Consider the following 21292-nt stretch of genomic DNA (forward strand, 5'->3'; position numbering starts at 1 on the left):
TTACTGCCTTAGGGTAAAACTGAAAATTAGCCTGGCAATTTCAAATAGTCAAGTCCATAATAATGACATTTAGCCAAACTCACTTCTGCTGGTTTCCAGCAGAGCCTCTGGCCATATTTCACCCCTTAGGGTCTTCTATTCCCCACGTGTCTGCCTGCTGTAGACTACTGAGTTCCCCTTTAGACATACCTTTCTTACAAAGGCCAAACTACAATGAATTCGGAATGTAAATCGATTCAAACTCCTGATCAGAATTATTTAGCTAAGTTTTTCTCAAAGCACCAGACATCAAATATTTTAGGTTTTGCGGGTCATACAGACTCTGTTTCTACTATTCAACTCTGCCTTTGCAGCCTGAAAGGAGCCACAGATAATACTTCAATGCACGAGCATGGCCATATTCTAATAAAACTTTACCAAAATAGGCACTGGGTTCACAGGTTGGGGTTTGCCAACCCCCGAACTAGACTTTGCAGCTCCTCAATAAAAGGGTTCCATGGTTAACAAGTTGGGGAAATGTCAAAGTGAAATTAATTTCTTCACTGTAGAACTTCTCAGAGCCTTTACTATGTCAATGTACAGGCAGGGTGGGGGGTGGATAACACTCAGAGCATTTCTCAAAGTTATCTGACCATGGAACACCTTTTTAAAAAATGCCCATTAACATCTCCCTAAGGCCCCAGAATCATTGTTTAGTAAATGGTATTTTGTTCCATCTGATTTTGGTTAGATTCTGACTTTCTTGCTCACTTTAAACTGTAACTGGATAACTGCTAATGCTCTCTACCTCCTTTAAAATAGTAATAACTGGTGCGCCTGGGTGGCTCAGTTGGTTAAACATCTGACTCTTGGTTTCAGCTCAGCTCATGCTCTCATGGGTCATGGGTTTGAGCCCTGCAGTGGGCTCCATAATCAGTGTGGAGTCTGCTTGAGGTCCTCTCCCTCTGCCCCCCCCCCACTTGCACGCACTTGCTTTCTCTCTAAAATAAATAAATAAATCTTAAAAAAAATAACAATAACCAGCCAGCACTTGACCTGTGTTATTTTCATTAATTCTCACAACAAGGTTATGAGGTAACCTGATATTCCCATTTTAAGATGGGAGACACTGAGGCTCAGTGAAGTGAACTAAGGTCCCAGAGGCAGAAGGGAGTGGAGGAGGAATGTGAACCTAAGTTCAATTTCAGAGTCTCTGCTCTTTTCATGATTGCACAGCGTCTCTAGGAAAAGACAATTTCTTGCTAGTCTGTCTTGCTCTAGAATCTTCTTGGCAATGCCAGAGATGGAAGTTTCTTTTTAAGCATAAAATCACAGTAAACATTAGGTAATTCTAATATTGCTAACAATTAGTATCTTGGTTGCTGGCTTTCTGTTCTGTTCCAGTGAAGCCTGACGATGAGAGATGGATCAGTATCTTCAATTAACAGCTGTAGGCAGACAGAGCACCTGCTGTGCTCACACCCTGACTCTGCTTACCAGCCAGGTGACTTTCTTGGGTGACTCTGACCCTTTGTTTTCTCATCTATAAGATGGGAATAAGAACAGCGCCCTTCTCATAGTATTGTTTATAGGTCCAAATGAAATGACACGAATAAAGCATTTTGCACAGTGGATACATAAACAGGAAGAAACACTGAGAAATGTTCTTATTGTTACGTCTCAAGTCAAAAGAGCTGGGTTTGGGTCTTAGCTTTGCTACCTGTGAGTACACTGACCCTTGACAACCTGGTTAGCTTCCCTAAACCTTGGGTTTTTTTTTTAATTTTTATTTATTTTTAAAGATTTATTTATTTTAGAGAGAGAGAGAGAGATGGAGCACACAAATGGGGAGGGGGAGAGGGAGAGAATCCCAAGCAGACTCCCCAGTGACAGTGGAGCCTGATGCGGGGCTCCATCTAACCACCCTGAGATCATGACCTGAGCTGAAATCAAGATTTGGCTGCTTAACCGAGTAAGCCACTCAGGTGTCCCCCTAAACTTCAGTTTTATCTGTAAAATGGGTTTAGGCAAACCTGGCCATCCCCCTCCTAGGGTTACTGTCTGTAAGGATTTGTTTGAAGAGGTGGGCCGAATCAGTGAATGGGACAGACAGGTATCGGCCCCTCAGAATTTATGGTTTGGAGGAGGAGACAATGGCCCAGATAATTACCAAGCAGTTCCATAAGTGCTGGGACGAGGGCCTGTGGGAAAATGAACGAGGGAAACTACCACTGTCTTAAGGGGACCAGGAGGAAAGTGACATTTAGGTTGAGTCCTGGAGAACCACAGAATCAATGGGTCAAGGAGGACTAAGCAATTCACAACTGTCCAAGGTGTCTTTAGAGGAATCTCTTTGAAAATCCTTAATAAATCTAAACCGTTTCCACAACACAAAAATCCAGGGGATCCTCACCCCCTAAAAAGCTAACTTTTATATATTGCATGCCGTGAGATATGCAACCGAATCCTCACAACACCCTTGGAGGTAGCGTGTTGTGCTTCCCCCCAGATTTCCCACCTTGACCCTCAGGACTGTACTAGGGTGAGCTGTCTCACCTAGTCTGTTATATTACAGGAGGAAAGGGATTTCGCAGATGTCATTAAGGTTACGGATCAGTCGATCAGTTGACTGTGAGTTTATCAAAAGGGAGACTGTCTGGGTGGGTCTAATCCAATCACACGAGTCCTTTAAATGCAGAAAGGGAAGAAGTCAGGAAGATATGAAGCAGGAGAAGGATTCCACATGCCATTTCTAGCTTGAAGTTGGTGGAGGCCACAGGGAAAGACAGAGAGTGGTCTCTGGGAGCTCAGAGCGACCCGTGGCCGACACCCAGCAAAACAGGGTCTTCAGTCCCACGACCGCCCAGAAATGAATTCTGCCAACAACCTGAATAAGCCTGGAAGTAGATTCTTTTCCAGCAACTCCAGATAGGAGCCCAGCCCGACCAACACTTTGATTCTGACCTTGTGAGACCCTATACAGAGAATGAAAGTGGTCAAGTCCGCCCAGCTTCTGACCTACAAAATGGAACTAATAAATGGGTTTTTTTTTTTTTAAGCTGCTAAGTTGGTGGTAATTTGCTAGGCATGAATTGAAAACTAATAGCAGTAGATCCTATTATTATTTCATCTTATAGATGAGGAAAGGAGAGCAGGCAGGGACGAAGGTGCAGGGTCACATAGCTGGTAAGTGACAGAGGGTTTCCCAAACAGGATTTGAAATGCAGGCAGTCTGGCTTTTAACCATCAGGCTGTGTTCTCTCTACGTAGTTGCCTGGAACGATCTCTAACAAGCACAATGGGAGCTGCGTGTACAACATTACTGTTCGATTACATAAAGATGAATAGGATGAAGATACACACACGTTTCCTTGAATATAGATCCGATAGTGATGAAAAGATCCAGGGATGATGATTACCTCCTCCGAGGCCAAACAGGTGCCTGGGGGCAAGGGAGGGAAGGAGTATTTTTCACCATATGCTGTTTTGGGCATTTTTAACTTCTGAATCCTGTGACTCTGTAACCTCTTAAAAAACACCGAGTATCCTCAGTAACTAGAGGGAGGGACAATCGGCATGAATGCAAAAGCACTCTCAAGAGAGGACAGAAGCGTAGGCAAACTGGTGCATGGGTGTATTTGCTTTCTAGGGCTGCCATGGCCAAGGGCCACAGCCTGGAGGCTCCAACAACACACATTTATTTTCTCCCAGTTCTGGAGGCTGGAAGTCTGAGACCGAGGTGTCAGCGGGGTTGGTGTCTTCCGAGGCCTCTTTCCTTGGCTCGCAGATGCCTGTCTTCTCCCTGTGTCCTCATGCGGTCTTCCCTGTATGTGTGTGTGTATGTGTACAAATTTCCCTTTTATAAGGACACCAGTCGGATCAGGGACCTACCTCATGACTTCATTTCAACATAACTGCCTGTTTCAAGGATCTTTCTCCAAACACAGTCACGTTCTGAGGTATCAGGGATAGGACTTCAACATATGAATTTCAATTCAGCCTATCACAGTAGGGGAGCTGACTCGGGGCCATAAAACAAACATTTAACCTAGGGTTTCTCCACCCTGGCACTGTGGAGGGGGGGGGCTGTCCTGTGCACTGCGGGATGCTTCGCAGCATCCCTGGCTCTACCCACTAAAACCCAATAGCAATCCCTTCAACCCAGTTGTGACAACCCCACAGTCGGGGATCACTGCTTTAATCCCTTCTAGCAGCCCCTGTACAGGAATCTGGGGCAAATGCATCTGGCCCTGGGAGAAATTCTGCACTTTCATATAAGAATGATGTGCTGTAAGAACCAGAGCCTAGGTTTAGGCCACCCAGGCCGCCCCGGCATAGACAGATGTCTGCTCAGGAGGGCAGGGCAGGGCAGAGAGGGGAGTGCTTGCCCTCCAGAAGGGGAGGGAGACTCACTCGATGGGAAGCCACTCTGAGAGCAAAAGGGCTGGGTTCAGGGCCCAGAAAATGGAGGGATTTTAATAGCACAAAAAGCCTTATGAATCCTCTGGGCTTTCACATCAGAGAAAACCACCTTTCTTAGCTTTTGTCTGCCCTCCCTCTCCTCCCCTGTACTTGGAAGTGAGGCAATAAGGCTGACATCTTGTGGAGTCTCACCCAATAGGAAGTTCAGGTTAAGACGACTTTGGACTTGGAAAGGGCCTCCTCTTTCCTAATTTTTTTTTTTTAAGATTTTATTTATTTGAGAGAGAATAGCGACAGAGAACACAAGCAGGGAAGAGAGGGAGAAGCAGGCTCCCCACAAGTCAGGGAGGACCCTGGGATCATGACCCAAGCCAAAGGCAGACACGTAACCGACTAAGGCACCCCGGTGCCCCCTCTTTCCTATTCTTACGGAAAAGACAGAAAGTTGGTCAAATGCTGGGTTCTTTGGAGAAAACAGTGGAGTGAAGCCTTTCCTTGCTTTCAGATGCGGGTGATCCTAGTAACTACCCGGGAAGCTAGGTACCAGGCCTTCTACCTTCTGAGAACCTCGAGAGGCCAAGAACCTCAAGATGACCACTTTAGGGATGAGGAAGCTGAGCGCTCCAAAGAGTAAGGTCACTTGCTCAAGGTCGCACAGGGAACACGTCAAGGAGCCAGGTTGTACGTGTTTTTGCTCAAGGCCAGCGTTTTCTGTTCTGTGGAGCTGCCTCCATGTACTAGATCTGGACAGCTCTCAGGCAAATGCCAGCTTCTATGTCTTCCCATCTGAGAAATGGGCAGAATGGCAGCTGCCTGCTACCCCTACCATCGGGAGGTGGAATAAACTCTGTCCTCAGAATGTTCTAGAATGTGCTGTCCAATGAACGTTCAACGATGATGGAAATATTCCATGTCTGCGTTGCCCAAAATGGCAGCCACCGGTCACAGCCAGCTACTGAGCCCTGGAAACATGGCCAGGGCAACTGGGAAATTTTAAATGTACCTGATTTAAATTTAAATAGCCGTGTGTGGTGGTGCCTGGCTGGCTCAGTCTGTGGGGCATGCGGCTCTTGATCTCGGGGTTGTAAGTGTGAGCTCCACATTGGGTATAGAGATTACTTAAAAACAAAGTTTTTATTAAAAAAAAAAATAGCCACACATGGCTTGTGGCTGCCATATTGCCCAGTGCAGCTCTAGAATGCTGGATGAAGAGTATTTCATTTTAATAAAGAGAAGCAGCAGTGCATATAAGCCAGATTTTTAGTAATTTCTACTTAATAGGAGATAGAGTGTATGATATGCATGTTTCTGGACCAAGATTTTTGCCCTTTTAACTAGGTCTGGATGAGATTAATATAAAACCAGTTTTCATCCTTATTTTTGTATTCTCAGGGTCTAGGATTGCCCATGTCAGCCCACAGGTCCCGCATAATGTCAGGGGGATTGGGGAGGGAAAGAAGTGGCCAAGAACTCTATGTTTCTGAGGGAGGAAATAAAATGGGGGTGTGGCAATGCAGGCTGAGGACAGGCACTTTCAACAGGGTGGCCAGGGAGGTGACACGGTCTCAGAGTAAGTGACACTGTAGCAAGACTTGAATGATGGGAAGGAGAAAGCCATGGGGACACTGGGAGAAAACTGCCCCAGGTGGAGGGAGCAGTAGTGCAAAGGGCCTGAGAAGGAAGATGCTGGGTGCATTGGAGAGACCTTGAGGCCACTGGTGGCTGGTCCAGAGTGAGCAAGGGAGATAGTCCCTGATGACGAGGTTAGAGCAGGCAAAGCTAAGACATGAGGGTTATATAAGTTACCTGGATTTATAATGACAAGTGGCTGCTCTAGACATCCGACCAGTGTGACGGTTTAGGGTTGGGGTTGCTGGCCAGTGGTTGCCATCCTTAACCCCAAACCCGTCTTGGCTGGCCAAGGAACACGGCTCTCCTGGGAGGCCCAGGTATGAGAAGATTCCCGGCAGGCCTCCCCAGTGTCTGGAGGCACCTGGGAATTGGTGGCTCACCCAGCCTCACACGTCAGGGACCACAGAGCCATCAAGCAAATCCAAATGCCAAAAGCCCTTCCAGCATCACTATTATCATATTAAAAACCAACCCACCCTCTCAGCGGATGGCATGGAGGCGTAGGACACAGCATCTGTGCTGTGAGCCATTAGGGGTCCCTGACAGATGTGCTCTTCCCCCCCCTCCCACCCAGCTGCAAATGAAGACCCGTCCTTTTCTTCTGCCCAGACAAGGATTGATGAGGATTCGGAAGAGCACTTAGATAGGCAAGGAAAGGCTGTGAACCTTTTCCAAGCCTGCAATTTATCTTGAGGGGACTATTCACATCACTTTTTACAGGCTGGATTATGCTCTGACCCAGCACATTAATCTCGCCGAATAAAATAATAATAATCAGAAAGAGGGGGCTGGACAGTTGCCAGGGAGGCATTAATAATTGTCGCCCACACCTCGGTGGCACAGGGAAAGGGTGTCGGGTCCCATCCCCGCCCCCTCGCCCCCAGAAGTGCCTGTTTGAAGGAGAAGGAAGTGAAGGAGCCATGGTCTGAACTTGGAATGTTGTACAGATGGTATTTGGGGACCCCTCCCCTTAATCAACTCTGAGCAATTCCCAAACCACCCCAGGGAGCTTACGTGGGAGGCAATATGGCCTAGTAACTCAGAGCAGGGGTTCTGGAGTTAGACTTCCCAAGTTCAGACCCCTGCTCAGCCACTTACAAGCTGTGTGGCCTTGGGTTACCTCCTTAACCTCTCACTTTGCTTGTTTCCTCCTCTGGAAAACATAGATAAAAACAGTACCTGTTGGAATGTAAAATGGTATAGCCGCTGTGGAAAACAGTATGGCAGTTTCTTGAAAAGTCGAAGAATTATCCCATGACCCAGCAATTCCACTCCTAGGTATGTACCCAGAAAAACTGTGTTCAAACAGATACTTGTGCACAAATGGTTAGAACAGCACTATTCATAATAGCTAAAAAGTGTCCATAAAACCCAAATGTACACCAACGGGTGGATGGATAAACAAATGGCGGTCTACCCACACGACAGAATACGATTCAGCTCTAAGAAGGAATGAAGTCCTGACACTTGTACAGGTGGACACACCTTGAGCATGGTATGCNNNNAAGAAGCCAGGCACGGGGTCACATAATAGATGATTCCACTTATATGAAATGTCCAGAATAGGTAAATCCATAGAGATGGAAGCCGATTAGTAGTAGTTGCCAGAGGTTAGGGTTGTGTGAAATGTCTGTGAGTGAAGTGGGGAAGGCTCCTTTTGGGGTGATGAGAAGGTCTTGGAACTAGAGAGAGGTGACGGGTGCACGTAACTGTGAATATACTGAATGCCACTGAATTGTAGACTTGACAACGATTAGTGGTTTATTTCATAGTATGTGAATAGGACTTCGGTAAAAAACACAAAAAACAACAGCACTTGCCTGGGAAGACAGATGTTGGAAGGAAATGAACGCCTGGCGCATTCAGAGTGCTGAGTCTACACGAGCTGGTCCTACTGCTATGTGTTAACTATGAGGTTTGCAATCTTCGGCAAGTGATTTAATCCAGTTTCTGCTCCGTGACGAGATATCAACATCTATCATCCCAGGATTAAGACTGAATGAGACTATGTCTTCCGTAGACTATAAAGTCCATGAGTACGGGGATTTTTGTCTACTTTGTTCACTGACATATCCCCAGTGCCTAGAACGGTGCCTGACACATAGTTGGCATGGAGGCAGTATTTCTTGAGTGAATGGCGTTACTTAACACAATGCCTAGCTCCTGGTAACTGCGCTGAGATGCTTGGCCATATTTATTATTATTAGTTTGGCTTCCAGGTTTCTTTGAGGCTCCCTATATGGTCCTTTCTAGCACACAGGAGTACTACTTTGCCTTGTGTGGATTTCTGTGTCTTTATGACAGAGTTGTTTGAACAGCTACCAAATATAAGAGGTTTGAGCTGAGCTGGGAAAAGAATTTAAGCTCTCACTGCTGGTATAAGAGGAGGTGGTAAAATTTAGGATAGCTGGCTAGACTATCAACTCATTCACTCAACCATCCATCTACCCATCTACCCATCCATCCATCCATCCATCCATCCATCCATCCATCCATCCATCCAAATATCCACCCATTCATCGAAATATCCATCCATCCATCCATCCATCCATCCATCCATCCATCCATCCATCCAAATATCCACCCATTCATCGAAATATCCATCCATCCATCCACCCACCCACCCATCCACCAACCTTCCCGCCCAGCCATCAAATTCATCCATCTAGCCATATATCTATTCACCCATACATCTACCCCTGTATACATATAATAAACGCTCCTAGTGCATATCAAATGCTGGTGACCCACTGACAAACAAGCTAGATGCATTCATTTCTGCTGTCACAGAGGTGACAATCAAGCAGAGAAGGCAGACAATTAAGCCAGCAATTACAGTCAGGGTGGGGAGTGCTAGAATAGGAGGAGTATAGGGTGCTCTGGGAGTCCTCCTCAGGGGCACTATCCCTAGCCTGAAGGGGCAGGGAAGGTTTCTAAGAGGTGTGATCCAAGGAGCAGGAGTTAATTACGACATGAAGCAGGGGAAGGGTCTTTGAGGCATAAGGATCAGCAGGTGCAGTGGGTAGGAGACTGGGTGCCACATGACGCACCCTGGAAACTGTACAAGTTAGTTATGTCATGAGTCAGTGCCTTGGGCTTCTCATCTAGAAAATGGGGTAAGGAGAGCATTTGCTACATGTTGGTACTAGTTGGCGTGTGTAAAGACATGAAAGAAGTAGAATCTGGCTGAAGTACAGAGAACAGGGTGAGGGGCAGGTGGGAGGGAAAAAGCAAATGGAATGAGAAGGCAGGTGGACAGGGACCAGCGGTGGACGGAGGGCTGCAAAGCCTTGCCTGCCTCCTCTCCAGGCAATGACCAACCCGCCCCTCATTTCATCCCATATCCATTAAGTCTTTTTATCTTTGCAGCATCTCAAGCAGGGTTTTGTTAACATCTTGATTTTCCACAGGATGAAACGTGTTCAGGGACCCAAAGTGACTCACCCAAGGCCCTGTGGCTAGAATGTGGTGGGGTCAGGAGGGGCTCAGGAACTCTGGCCTGTGATCCATTCAGAGCCTGGCAGGGGATCTCCTGCAGTGGCCACAGCCTTGGGAGTCGGAAGACGTGGATTCTTACTCTGATTCTATAACAGACTGGTTGGGTGTTTCATACCTCGTTCAGTCTCAGGACAGTCAGTGAAGAAATGGCCAAAGCCCCCTGCTCCCTAGAACCTGCGAATGTGACCTTATCTGGAAAGGGGGTCTTTGAAGAAATGATTAAGATTCTTGGAATAAGGAGACCATCCTGGATGATCCAGGACCCTAAAGGCAATCACCTGTATCCTTAGAAGGGACAGAGACACTTCATACACGGAAAAGACCACGTGGCCACGGAAGCAGAGACTGAAATGATGCAGCCACAAGCTAAGAAACACCAGCAACCACCAGAATCTGGAAGAGGCAAGGAATGGATCGTGCCCTAGCATCCGGAGTGCCGCCCTGCTGACACTGACTTGGCACTTCTGGCCTCTGGAACCACGAGAAAACGAACTTCTGCGGTTTTCAGGAACCGGACACAGGGCAATTTGTTACAGCAGCCACAGGATACTGAAACTGACTTTTTCATCTAGAAAGAGGCAATAATAAATCCCCTTTCACAGGGCTGATGAGAGCCTGAAGTGAGTCAGGACATGGCAAAGAATCTAGCAAGAACCAGAGTGTCCTAGGTGATGAGTAACCATTAACTGCCTGTTTCCTTACCCTTCTCCCACATCCACTTTGAGGTACAGCTTGGGTGGGCCCTGAAGCTGAGAGGCCCTGGGTGGGAAGTCCAGCTCTCGCACGAAGTGGTAACAGCCATGTGATTCAAGAAGCCACCTGCCCCCTCAACCTCTCATCTCCTATCCATCAAGGAGAGTAATGGTAACCCACCTAAAGGAACAGTAAGGGGCCACATAAGGTAATTCATACATGAAGTGCTCTTAGCAAAGTTTCAGGTACACAGTTGGTGCTCAATAATTGCGAGCTATTATTATTATTCCAGGCAGTTGATGCTAAGCTAGCTTCCTCACGTGGCTGGGTTCATGTCTCTTGCCCTCAGTGGACATTGAAAAGTTTTCCCATCTTATTTCTGTCTGGAGATAATCAACCAAAAGGCACAGGGTGGGGACGGCATGAAACTCCGGTTTCTCTGCCATGTCGCTCACCCATCTGTTTACAGAGCCCTACTCTGCCCGACGCCACCATGCTAGGTCTTACAGACAAACTGGGAGACAAAAGGGATGTTCTGTATATGGGAAGATGGAAGTAAACCTAATAATCACACAAACAGGTAATCCCAAATTGTCACAGTACTATGAAGAAGACGGTTCAGGGATCTAGAAGGGACTTTCAAGTGGGGGCCCCAAGGACGAGCATTTGGGGCCACCCCCTGACCACAGCAGCCCAGGCTGGGGAGGCGCTTGGACTGAAGCCAGTGTAGACGCAGCCACGTCCTCTCCTCTTAAAGTACAATTTGAGAAGCTTGTTATACCCACACCCCCGTGAAAACATCACCGCAGTCAAGACAGTGAACGTATGTCTCACCTCCAGGAGTTGCAAGCTCTGATCTGCTTTCTGTCACCTTCCATTTTCTAGAGTTTCTATAAATGGAATCATTAGGCATACTCTTTTGGGGTACAGTCTCTTTCACTTAGCATATTTGTTAACTATTTTAAGATTCATTTATGTTGTTTGTATCGATTCAGTCGACCCTTGAAGGATGCAGGCACTAGGGACACTGACCTCTGTGCCATCAGAAATCTGCATAGAACTTTTGATTCCCTGAAAACTTTACTAACAGCCTACTGTTGACCAGAAGGCTTACCAGTAACATAAAGTCGATTAACACACATTTTGTATATCATATGTATTTTACACTGCATTCTTACAACAAAGTAAGTTAGAGAAAAGAAAATGTTAAGAAAATCATAAGGGGGGGGGGCGCGTCTGGGTGGCTCAGTTGGTTAACCGTCTGCCTCTGGCTCAGGTCATGATCCCAGGGTTCTGGGATCGAGCCCCACCTAGGGCTCTCTGCTCAGCAGAGAGTCTGCTTCTCCCTCTCCCTCTGCCTGCAGCTCCCCCTGCTTATGCACACTCTCTCTGTCAAATAAATAAAATCTTAAAAGAAAAAAAGAAAATCATAAGGAAAATACATTGACAGTTCTGTGCTGTATTTATCAGAAAAACATCATGTATAAGTGGACCCATGCGGCTCAAAACTGTGTCCTTCAAGGATCAACTGTAGCTTGTCCCTTTACGTACAGCTGAGTTGTATTTTCTTGCATGCAGATACCAAAATTTTTCTGTTCACCTATTCATGGGAATTTGGGTGATTTCCAGTTTGTGGATATTACAACTAAAGCTGTACGAACATTCACACACAAGTCTTCACATGGACGTAAGCTATCACTCCTCCCGGGTGGACGCCTACGGGTGGGAGGGCTGGGCCCTATGGCAGGCGTATGCTTCACCTTTTAAAAAACCGCCAAACTGGCTTCCAAAGTGGATGGTACCATTTACATCCCACCGGAAGTTCTCCCGCAGCTCTGTCCACATGCAGTATATGGTGTGGTCTGGCCCTTCCGTGTTGGCCACCATCACCCACGTGTGTGGCAACTCACTGGTTTTCCAGCTAATTACTAATGATGGTGAGCATTTTTTCAGGTACCAATTTGTTACCGGTAGATCTTCTCTGGTGAAGGGTGTTTCAATCTTTTGGCCATTTATTAATTGAAAAAGAGTTTAATACGTCTGTTCTTTACAGAGGTGTGGGCAGGGTTTAGGGAAAGCAACCAGGGGTGGAGAAGCTTCCATAGGCAGGGAGCTGTTACACCCTAGCTTGGAAGGGGTGAGAAGAGGGCATAATTACTAACCCTTGACAGAAAGCTGTCTGTGGAGGGCTGCCCACAATGGGACCTGTGTGTTCAGAACCGTTTCCCATGTCTGTGAAAGGGGATGGTAGTAACAACAGTACCTACTTCATGGGGTTGTGCAGATTCAATGAGCTTATGTGTATAAAGCACTTAGAACAGTACCGATCTGAAAGATGTCCTCATCCTGATGCCCCAAAGCTGTGAATGTTAACCTCCCATGACAAAAAGGACTTAGCAGTTGTCCTGGATTCTCTGGGTAGGTTCAATGTCATCACGAGGGTCCTCATGAGACAGAGGCAAGAGTTTCAGGCTTAAAGAGGTGATGACAAAAGCAGAGGTCAGAGAGAGAAAAGACAGAAGGACTCAGCCTGCCATTACTGACCAAAGATGGAGGAAGAATGCAGCCCTGCCCCACCCTGACTTAAGCCCCGTGAAACCCATTTTGGAGTTTTTTTTTAAAGAGTTTTTATTTATTTATTTGACAGAGAGAGAGAGACAGCCAGCGAGAGAGGGAACACAAGCAGGAGTGGGAGAGGAAGAAGCAGGCTCCCAGGGGAGGATCCCAGAACACCGGGATCACGCCCTGAGCCGAAGGCAGACGCTTAATGACTGAGCCACCCAGGCGCCCCTCATCTGGTTATTCCTCAGTATTGCTTATCATATCCTTTATGACAGAATACACAGGTAAATGAAAGTGTTTCCCTGAGTTCTGTGAGCTATTCTAGCAAATGACTGAACCCAAGGAGTGGGTCAGGGGAACCCTGATTGACAACCAGTCAGTCAGACCACAGGTGACAATCTGGCCTGGCAATTGGTACCTGAAGTGGGATGGGGACAGTCTTATAGGACTGAGCCCTTCGCATGTGGGATGGGATGCGACCTCCAGGCAGACAGTGTCAGAATTGAACTGCAGGACACCCAGCTGGTGCCAGAGCATTGCCTGACATGTGGGAACCCCACACGTGTCCTGTCAGAAGTACTGAGTGTGTGAGTAAAGAGGGGACACAGCAGTGTTTTTCTGATGCGCTTGGCCAATGGCTTTGGGCACTCAAGATGGACGGCCAGTTCCAATCTGCTCTCCTGCCAGCCAAGGCCCTCGATGAATTCTGGGCTTTCAGAAGTTGAAAAGATGGCTGCTTTTACAGAATGGAAAGCAGGAGTCTTCAGAAATTCTTGAGTGCGTCCCCCTCGTCCAGATTCTCTGCTTTGAGTCTTCTAGCAGAGGCACTGGCATGAATTAACCCCTAAAGATGATGTCTTTTCCCAACTCTGCTCAGTCCTCTGAATTACAACAGTTATCTATCCTAACACCTGCCCGCAGGCCCTTCCGGCACGCAAAGCACCCCTGCCACCACACCACATCCTGGGTCCATGGCAGACATCCCTAATCGATCATGGAGTTTGTTTCTTCTGAGCCTCAGTACCCTGCCTTTAAAAAACAACGCTCCTAAAGTCACAAAGAGTTGAAACCTATGAAAGCCATCCTTCCCTGGGAGAAGCCGGACCCAGGGCATGTCCACATGTTCTTTTCCTTTCTCAGGGGACACTTAGATGAAAATTGCATTAAGGGCAGTTTCGAACAATGAAACTCAGAGGTGCCCTTGCAGGGGGAGGTTGGTGGTGACCACAAAGAACACGCTCAGACTCGGGGAACTGTAAGAGGTGGGCGACAGGCTCTGTTTATTTGATTTGCTGGCATCAGCTCTGCCCACACTTATGCTTCCCTCTTCCAGAAGGTGCCCCGAATCCCCTGCATGATCGGCATGACTGGAGCTACCTGGTGGCCACACCCGGTGCCTACCTTGGACTTGACTGCCAGGATGATCTTGGGTAGGGCCACGATGAGGCACTTGAGGGCGATGGTGACATACTTCAGCACAAAGTCGGCAATGCCCACAATCCACAGCAGGTCGAAGAAGTCCAGCGTCTCCAGGTTGGGCTTCAGGAATATGAGGCTGCGGGGGGGCGGGGGGGGGAAGGTTCAGAGAGTCAGGATACTCACTTAAGGTCCCTGGCCCTTGGCGGCTCCTGCTACTCGCTCTGGGAGCTTTGTTAAGTATTACCTGTCGACAGAGAACTGACCTGGGAACCGGACATCTGTGTTCTGTTTCTGAATCTGCTACTAACTTGCTGTGTGACCTCTGGTGGATGTCTTAACCTCTCTGAGCCTCAGTTCCCCTGAGGGCTATGCATCGAGATTGGCCAGGAGCCTCATTAGTTAAGGTGTCCTCCAGTTTTATGAGTCCACAGTAAGCTTCATAAGAGGAAGCAAAAGGGAGGTAGACAGGTAGGTTGGCCAACACTATATATGGAAGAGGGAAATTGAAGTGCAAACACTGTGCTAAGTTCTCTGCTCACTGTATCTCATTGTCCTGCACAGTGAACATGGCTAATTCCCACTTTATAAATGAAGCATTGAGGCTTGGAGAGGTGAAGTAAGTGGCCCAAGATCACATGGCATGATAAGCATATGGGCATTAATATCAGAAAGTCCTGAATTTGAATCCAGTTTTCTCCATTTATTGGATCCTGGGCAAATAATGTTATCTCTATAAGCCTCAGTGGTCTCATCTGCAAAATGGGACTGATTCCCTCCTTCATAGTGTTATTGGTGAGATTCAACGAGATCATAGATGTACTACAGACCCTGCCATGCAGCAGTGACAGTAACAGCCACTCTATGAGGTAGGCACTCTTACAACCCCATTTTGCAGATGAGGAAACAGAGGCATAGAAAGATAAAGTAACATGCATAAGGTCCTACAAATACTGAGGGAGAGAGGTGTATTTGGACCCGGGTATCCTGGCTGTAGTTAATGTTTTCAATCTTTACCCCATAGCAGTGCTACGCAGAGTATGTAAACCCATTCTACCCATCTGTGACCAGGTAAGCTAACTTCATGCTCAATTTTTGCACTTACCTTGTTAAACACACACAACAAGCCATTCTCCAACTTTGACCACATTTTGAGTAGCACTGCTCTCTACCACCTCTGAGAATGACGGTTATTCATAATAATAATATAGCAGCTAGGATATCTTGGCTGCTTACATCATTGCTGGCCTATCCTACACACTTTTTACATGTCTTAACCCATTTTATTTTCCCAAAGACGCTATGATTATTCCCATCTGAGCTGGAGACACTAGAGCACCAAGAGGTATAGTCACCTGCCCACGGCTCTTGGCTAGAATGGGAGCCAGGACAGGAACCAGCATCCAAACTGTGCTGGTCCACTCCCTTTTCCTCCTGCTGGATTCAAGGCTCTGAGCAAATGCCACACTAAGTCCTCTGTCCCCCCGTAAAGCAGGGAGCAGTGCACCCAGCCCAGCGTGGATGCTTTCTGAGTGCTTCTAACATATGCTGCTGGGCTGGCAGGAAATAGCACAAACTGGGCTCTCTTATTATAGCCTCCTAGGAATGAACTGGTCTGTTTTTTACTTTTATTTTTAAAAATCTATTTCTATTTATAATAAAGATTCTCAAAGAGCTAGAGTAGGGGAAAATCAATAAAAACAATCTATTTTGGCAACCTCTCCTGATACCTTCTGTGTCCTTTCACGTTCTAGTCTTGTCTCTGGAGGATGCCTTGCCTCCAGGTTGGAGTGGCCATCCACGTTTTAACCCAGGGAGAGGCTGGCAGCCCTGAGCACCCTTTGCCTCTGCTCCTGTCCTACCCTGGGACCCTGGGCTGGTTGGCTGACTTCCACACTCTGCTTCTCTATTACGCTTCTGTGATGGCAATACAATGAAGATCTAACTTCTACTTTTACCTCAAAGATGCCCGCTGGTGTTAGATTCACCTGTCTGGGTTGTAATTCACCCTCTCAGTGGTTTTTTTTCCTGTTCTTGCTTTTGGAGGAGGGGCAGGGTCAAAGTGTTTCTGCAGATTGATTGCTAAGTTCACTTCCTTCTTTTTTATATTTTTAAGATTTTATTTATTTATTTGAGAGAGAGAGGGCAGAAGCGCGTGAGTGCGCATGCATGGAGGGGAGGAGGAAAGGGAGAAGAGAATCTTAAGCAGACTCCATGCCCAGTGCAGAGCCCGACATGGGGCTTGATCTCAGGACGCTGAGATCACGATCTGAGCAGAAACAAAGAGTTGAACACTTAACGAACTGCACCACCCAGGCATCCAAGTCCACTTATTTCTGACACTCGTTATGAACTTTAATGGACTGATGTATTTTATTGTCAGTTTCACCCCTCGTGAGGCACCACCACCAACACCTATGGTAATTCATGATGAAAGAATAGTATTGATCAGGATAGGATTATGATATATCAATGTTTCACGGAGAATTCAGCTCCCTAAGCAGGGTGTGTGGTTTGGGCCCCCTTATCGGCAAGAAAACTGAGACTCCGAGAGGTGGAGCCGTCTGCCCAGAGCCACACAGCACTGGCCGCAGGGTGCCGTTCTGGCTTCTACCTAGAAATCTCACTGCCGCCGTCTACAGTTAAAGAGAACCCAGGCAAGAGAGTGCGGCTGGAGGCACAGAAGTCAATTTCGAGCCTAGAGAATGAGCTTAACTGGGGAGAGGAGGTCTCCAGCGACAAGCCTGTGTTCTGTGATGATGATGTGGGCCAACCTGTCCTGAGCACTCCAGGTGGGCCTGGCCCATGCGAAAGTCTTAACGTCAATGAATTCATTTGCTCCTCATAGCACCCCGTTTTCCTAATAAGTACTTTTCATATATTATAACATCTGGCCTTCCGAAAAGTTAGCCTGTCAGGTGTATAAGGCAAGAATAATCTGGTCCTGGTTCCCCAAATGAGGAAACTGGAAAAAGGAGTTTCCATTATTTGCCAAAGGCATAAAGCTGGTCAGTGGAACGATGGTAGTCATCAGATTTCAAGTCTTAGGAAGATTCGATCTCACTGTTAAGGACTAAGACTCATTAGGAAAAGCTTCATGAAGCCGCAGTTTCCGCACCTGTGAAATGGGGCCAGCAATACCCTGCCGGGTCACTGGGAGGGTAAAATGAGATAATGGTTATGGGTATCACTTATAAACACACTCTAGACCATTGACATTATTACGGAAGGGGGCTCAACTGTGTTGCTTTTCTAAGCTTCTCTCTCTCTTTCTGTGCTGCCAGTTGGACTCAGCTCTGGGTCGATGGGGGCACAGACGTCTGAGCCTGTGAATGTGATCATACCCAGAGAATGGCATGAGCTGGAAACTCATCCAAGTTTCTGGGAAACGCTACCTCCTCCATCCTCCACCCACCAGGACCTTGATATCCTGGGCCAGACAGTAATGCAGTGTGTGTGATGTGTGCTGATGCTTTAGAATGAACTCCCCAGATTGCTTTTATGGAGTGGTCCCAGAAAGTGGAGAAACTGCCCATTCCTCAAAGTCCATTTTTAAAAGCGACACACATGATTTGGAAGCTTGGCTGGAGTTTCAGCCTAGTCCTACAGGCCCTCGCTGGCCAACCCTCTCCCACCTACCCACTATGGAATGTAAGTCACACATGTGGCTTGTAGTGTATTTCTACTAGAGAGTTCTGCTCCAGCACACATGTATACAAGAGGGTGGAATCGAAAACTTACATGACACAGAGCCAATGCATTGTTCGCAAGTGAAGGAGCTGTGTGTCCCAAGCCCAGCAAAGTACCCCCCACTTTCCTGCCAGGGGTCAGACCCCCCCCCCCCCCCCCCGGCTCACCTGTTGTACAGCTGTTGGGAACTGAACGTATAGAGCACATACAGGGTGTTCCCAGCCAGAAAGGCCAAGATCCATAAGATGACCAGCACCGACCTCTTCTCCTGGAAACAAAGCAAGAGATTTGCAGAGATGCCGCAATGCCAGAGGTGCACATTGCAAAACATTCCAAAAAGTTCTCTGACAAGTGGCCACTTTTCCCTTTCTCAAAGGTTTGGAAGAAGCAGGGACTGATGGTGAAGGGACAGGCACTGGCATCTTCCCATCCCACTGGAACCCAAGGGGTGGTCCCAGAGAAGGTGACAGAAATGTGGAACCTGCTAAATGAAAAAGCAGAAAGGCTCTACGGTTAGCATGGATTCTGGAGCTGGACGGCCTGGGTTCAAATCCTTGATCTGCAACCGCAGGGCTGGGCAAGTTACTAAAACTCTCTGTGTTTCCCTCTCCTCATCTGTAAAATGGGTACATACTATGACTCCATTACAGAGTTGTGAGAATCAATGTACAGGAAATGCTTAGAACGGTGTCTACATGCAGTCAATGTTGGTGTGCATTTCCTGTAAGGACCAGATGCATAGAGCGGGGAAGCAGCTTTTGCTCAACAGCACTTGTATTAAGCCTCAGTGCCCTCATTTGAAAATGCGAGTTTTGCTAAGGATGAAGGAAAATTCATAAATGTAAACTTTCAGTCTGGTATGGGCTCATTTTTCGGATCCACTAAATGGCAGGATCTAGGATTCAGACTTTACAACCCAGCAGTTAATTCAGATCTACGGGTTGGCGAATTCTGCTCTCCCTTTTTCTAGCCTGGACCGTGGGGCTACTATCCTGGCCTGACTGTTCAACCTGGTTATAGGGTTCAATTCAAGCTCATGCATATGGCCAACAAAGTCTTTCCCCAAACCATCTCTATTTCTTTCTCCAGCCTCATTTCTGATTAGTCCCCAGGAAGCAAAACTGGAAAACCTTCTTGGTTTCCTGTTTCCCAGCAGCTTCTCAGCCTGAGAGCCATCCCAGGGAGTTTCTAGAGGAGGCGCGGGGCAGGGTGTGCTCCTGCCTGTGTAGTCTGGGAGACACACAGACCCCTGTGCTGCTGATTCCCAAAAGCTCATCTTTTCCTGGATCAGGGCAGCTGCATTGCTGGAATAAGATGAGGTCATAACTTTCTCAGTGTAACCTTCCCTGCGGTTTTGGTAAATGTTCCATTGTCTCCAGACACAGCTCAGTGCCCCACGCATGGTTACAGAGCACATTTCCATAGAGTAGACAAAATAAATGCATCTCCATCCACCCATTATTCCAGGAGCGGTCAAGGTTAATGACCCTAGAAACCACCTCCAACCAACCAACTGCTCTTATCAATGTGAATAATCTACTCAGCAGCCCTTCTTACGCCAATAAATAATGGATTCCAGTTTAATCCCCCTGTAAATCCAAACCAAAGGTGACATACAAAGAGAGAATTAGCAATGCCCTGAGAAGCCAAACTCTGAAGGACAAAGCGGAGAGTTCTCTAGCAGTAAGCTGATATTTCTAAACTTACTAAGGGTCATGCAGGATCTCTTTCACAGAAAATGTGTATAGACAGGCAACACGTCAGCTGTGTCTTCATAGGGTTCAAAGATCCCTACCTAGAGCACCTATCCACGGATACAGGTATCCTTTGATCCCTAAAATTTAAGCCAAGGCACCATTTGGATGTTACTGCATTTGAGAGAGAGCCCCCCAAAGCGTCCTGCTATGGTGGTGTTCAACCTGCTGTTCTAATAACAGCAGAAAGGAGTTTGCATGAAGAAGATGAGACTAGGGGTCAAGAAGAACCTCTGGTTCATGCCCAGCTCTGAACGTCAATGTGCTCACGTGCCAAACGGAGACTGACCTGCCTTCTGTGCCTCACAGAGGCCCAGATGCTTTTAAGAAAGCACCAGAGAACAACAGAGAGAGGGTCAGAGAGGATGGTGGCTGTTAGGGGATCACATGCACAGTAGAAGGCATAGGCTTGTTAAAAGCAGCTCAATTAAATGTTTCCTATACGCCAGGCCCTGTGCTAAATGCTTCCTAAGCATTATCTCATTTGACCCCTTCTTTGCGTGTATGAAGTCAGTGTGAATGGTTCATTTTCCAGGGAGGTACTGGAGACTGAGATCACCAAGGTAACCTATTCTAGGGCCTGTGTGCAGGTGGCTGGAGGAGCTGGGATTTCAACCTGGGGTGAGCACAGCCTGTGGGCCCAAGGCCCAGGGTTAAAAGCCCGACACGACCACTTTCACGGACTGTGAGACCTCATACACAAGGCTCTTAGTGTGTCTGAGCCACCGTTTCCTCATTGAGAAAATGAAGTAAGAATGATTCTGCCTCCCTCCTGGGCCACTGAGAGAAATCTGCAAGATGAGCTGTGCCGTCTGCCCAGCTTTTGCTCGGCATGGTTAGCACGCACGGAGGTCTGATGGGAAATCGGGATGGTGGTGGTGACGCTGGATGGTGAAACTCGTGAACCAGTAGTGCTAGTGGGATGGCTACAACCACGACAGCAGTCAGGCAGATAAGGGTGCTGTCTGCACGTGCAGGAGACGCTGCTGTTGGGAGGGTGTGGGAGAAGGATGGCACTTACAGGGATCTGCCCAGGGGTGGCAGGCAGAAGAGTGGCCTCCCCGAGACGTCCCCATCCCAGTCCCTGTCACCTGTGGCTATGCTAGCAGAATTTAGATGGCTGATCAGCTAACCTTGAGATGGGGGAAGACTCCTGGATTTTCCAGCTGGGCCCAACGTAATCACGACTTCCTAAACGTGGAACAGGAGACAGCGGGGAGAGTCCCAAGGAGATGGGACTACTGACAGACAGATGGGCACAGAGGTGTGATGTTGCGGGCTCAGAGGAGGAGGCAAGAGGGCACGAGCCAAATATGTGGGTAACCTCTGGAACCTGGGAAAGGCAAGGCAAGGGAATCTCCTCTGAACCCTCCCAAAAGAACAATCATGTTGGCAGCCGATCTTCACCTGGAGAGACCTACTGTAGACTTCTGATCCACAGAACCATCAGGGAGTAAGCCCGTACTGTTTGTGGTCCCGCGTGACAGGCACCTAGGCCAATTCGCCAGGTGACTCACCTTCAGAGAGACCTGTTCTCGCAGTGTGGAGTTGGCGTAGGCAAAGGTGCTGGCCATCCCGATGCACACGGCAATGCCTGTGGGACAGAAGAGGTCTGCCACCACCCACTCAGACTCCTCGGGCCTGGC

General features: G+C 47.6%; 1 protein-coding gene across 1 annotated transcript in view; it reads right to left on the bottom strand.

Annotated features, from left to right (window-relative positions):
• The window catches only part of RNFT2 (ring finger protein, transmembrane 2), a 66337-nt gene that overhangs the window by 37394 nt on the left and 7651 nt on the right, over positions 1 to 21292 (bottom strand). Inside the window, exons 5-7 of the mRNA XM_008688931.2 lie at positions 21164 to 21240; positions 18060 to 18160; positions 14188 to 14341 (exon numbers count right to left, since the gene is read on the bottom strand). Coding sequence (XP_008687153.1) covers positions 14188 to 14341; positions 18060 to 18160; positions 21164 to 21240 — 332 coding nt within the window. The remainder of the gene's footprint in view (positions 1 to 14187; positions 14342 to 18059; positions 18161 to 21163; positions 21241 to 21292) is intronic.

The sequence above is a fragment of the Ursus maritimus genome, unplaced genomic scaffold (assembly GCF_017311325.1).
Source record: "Ursus maritimus isolate PB19 unplaced genomic scaffold, ASM1731132v1 scaffold_33, whole genome shotgun sequence".
NCBI classification, from domain to species: Eukaryota; Metazoa; Chordata; class Mammalia; order Carnivora; family Ursidae; genus Ursus; species Ursus maritimus.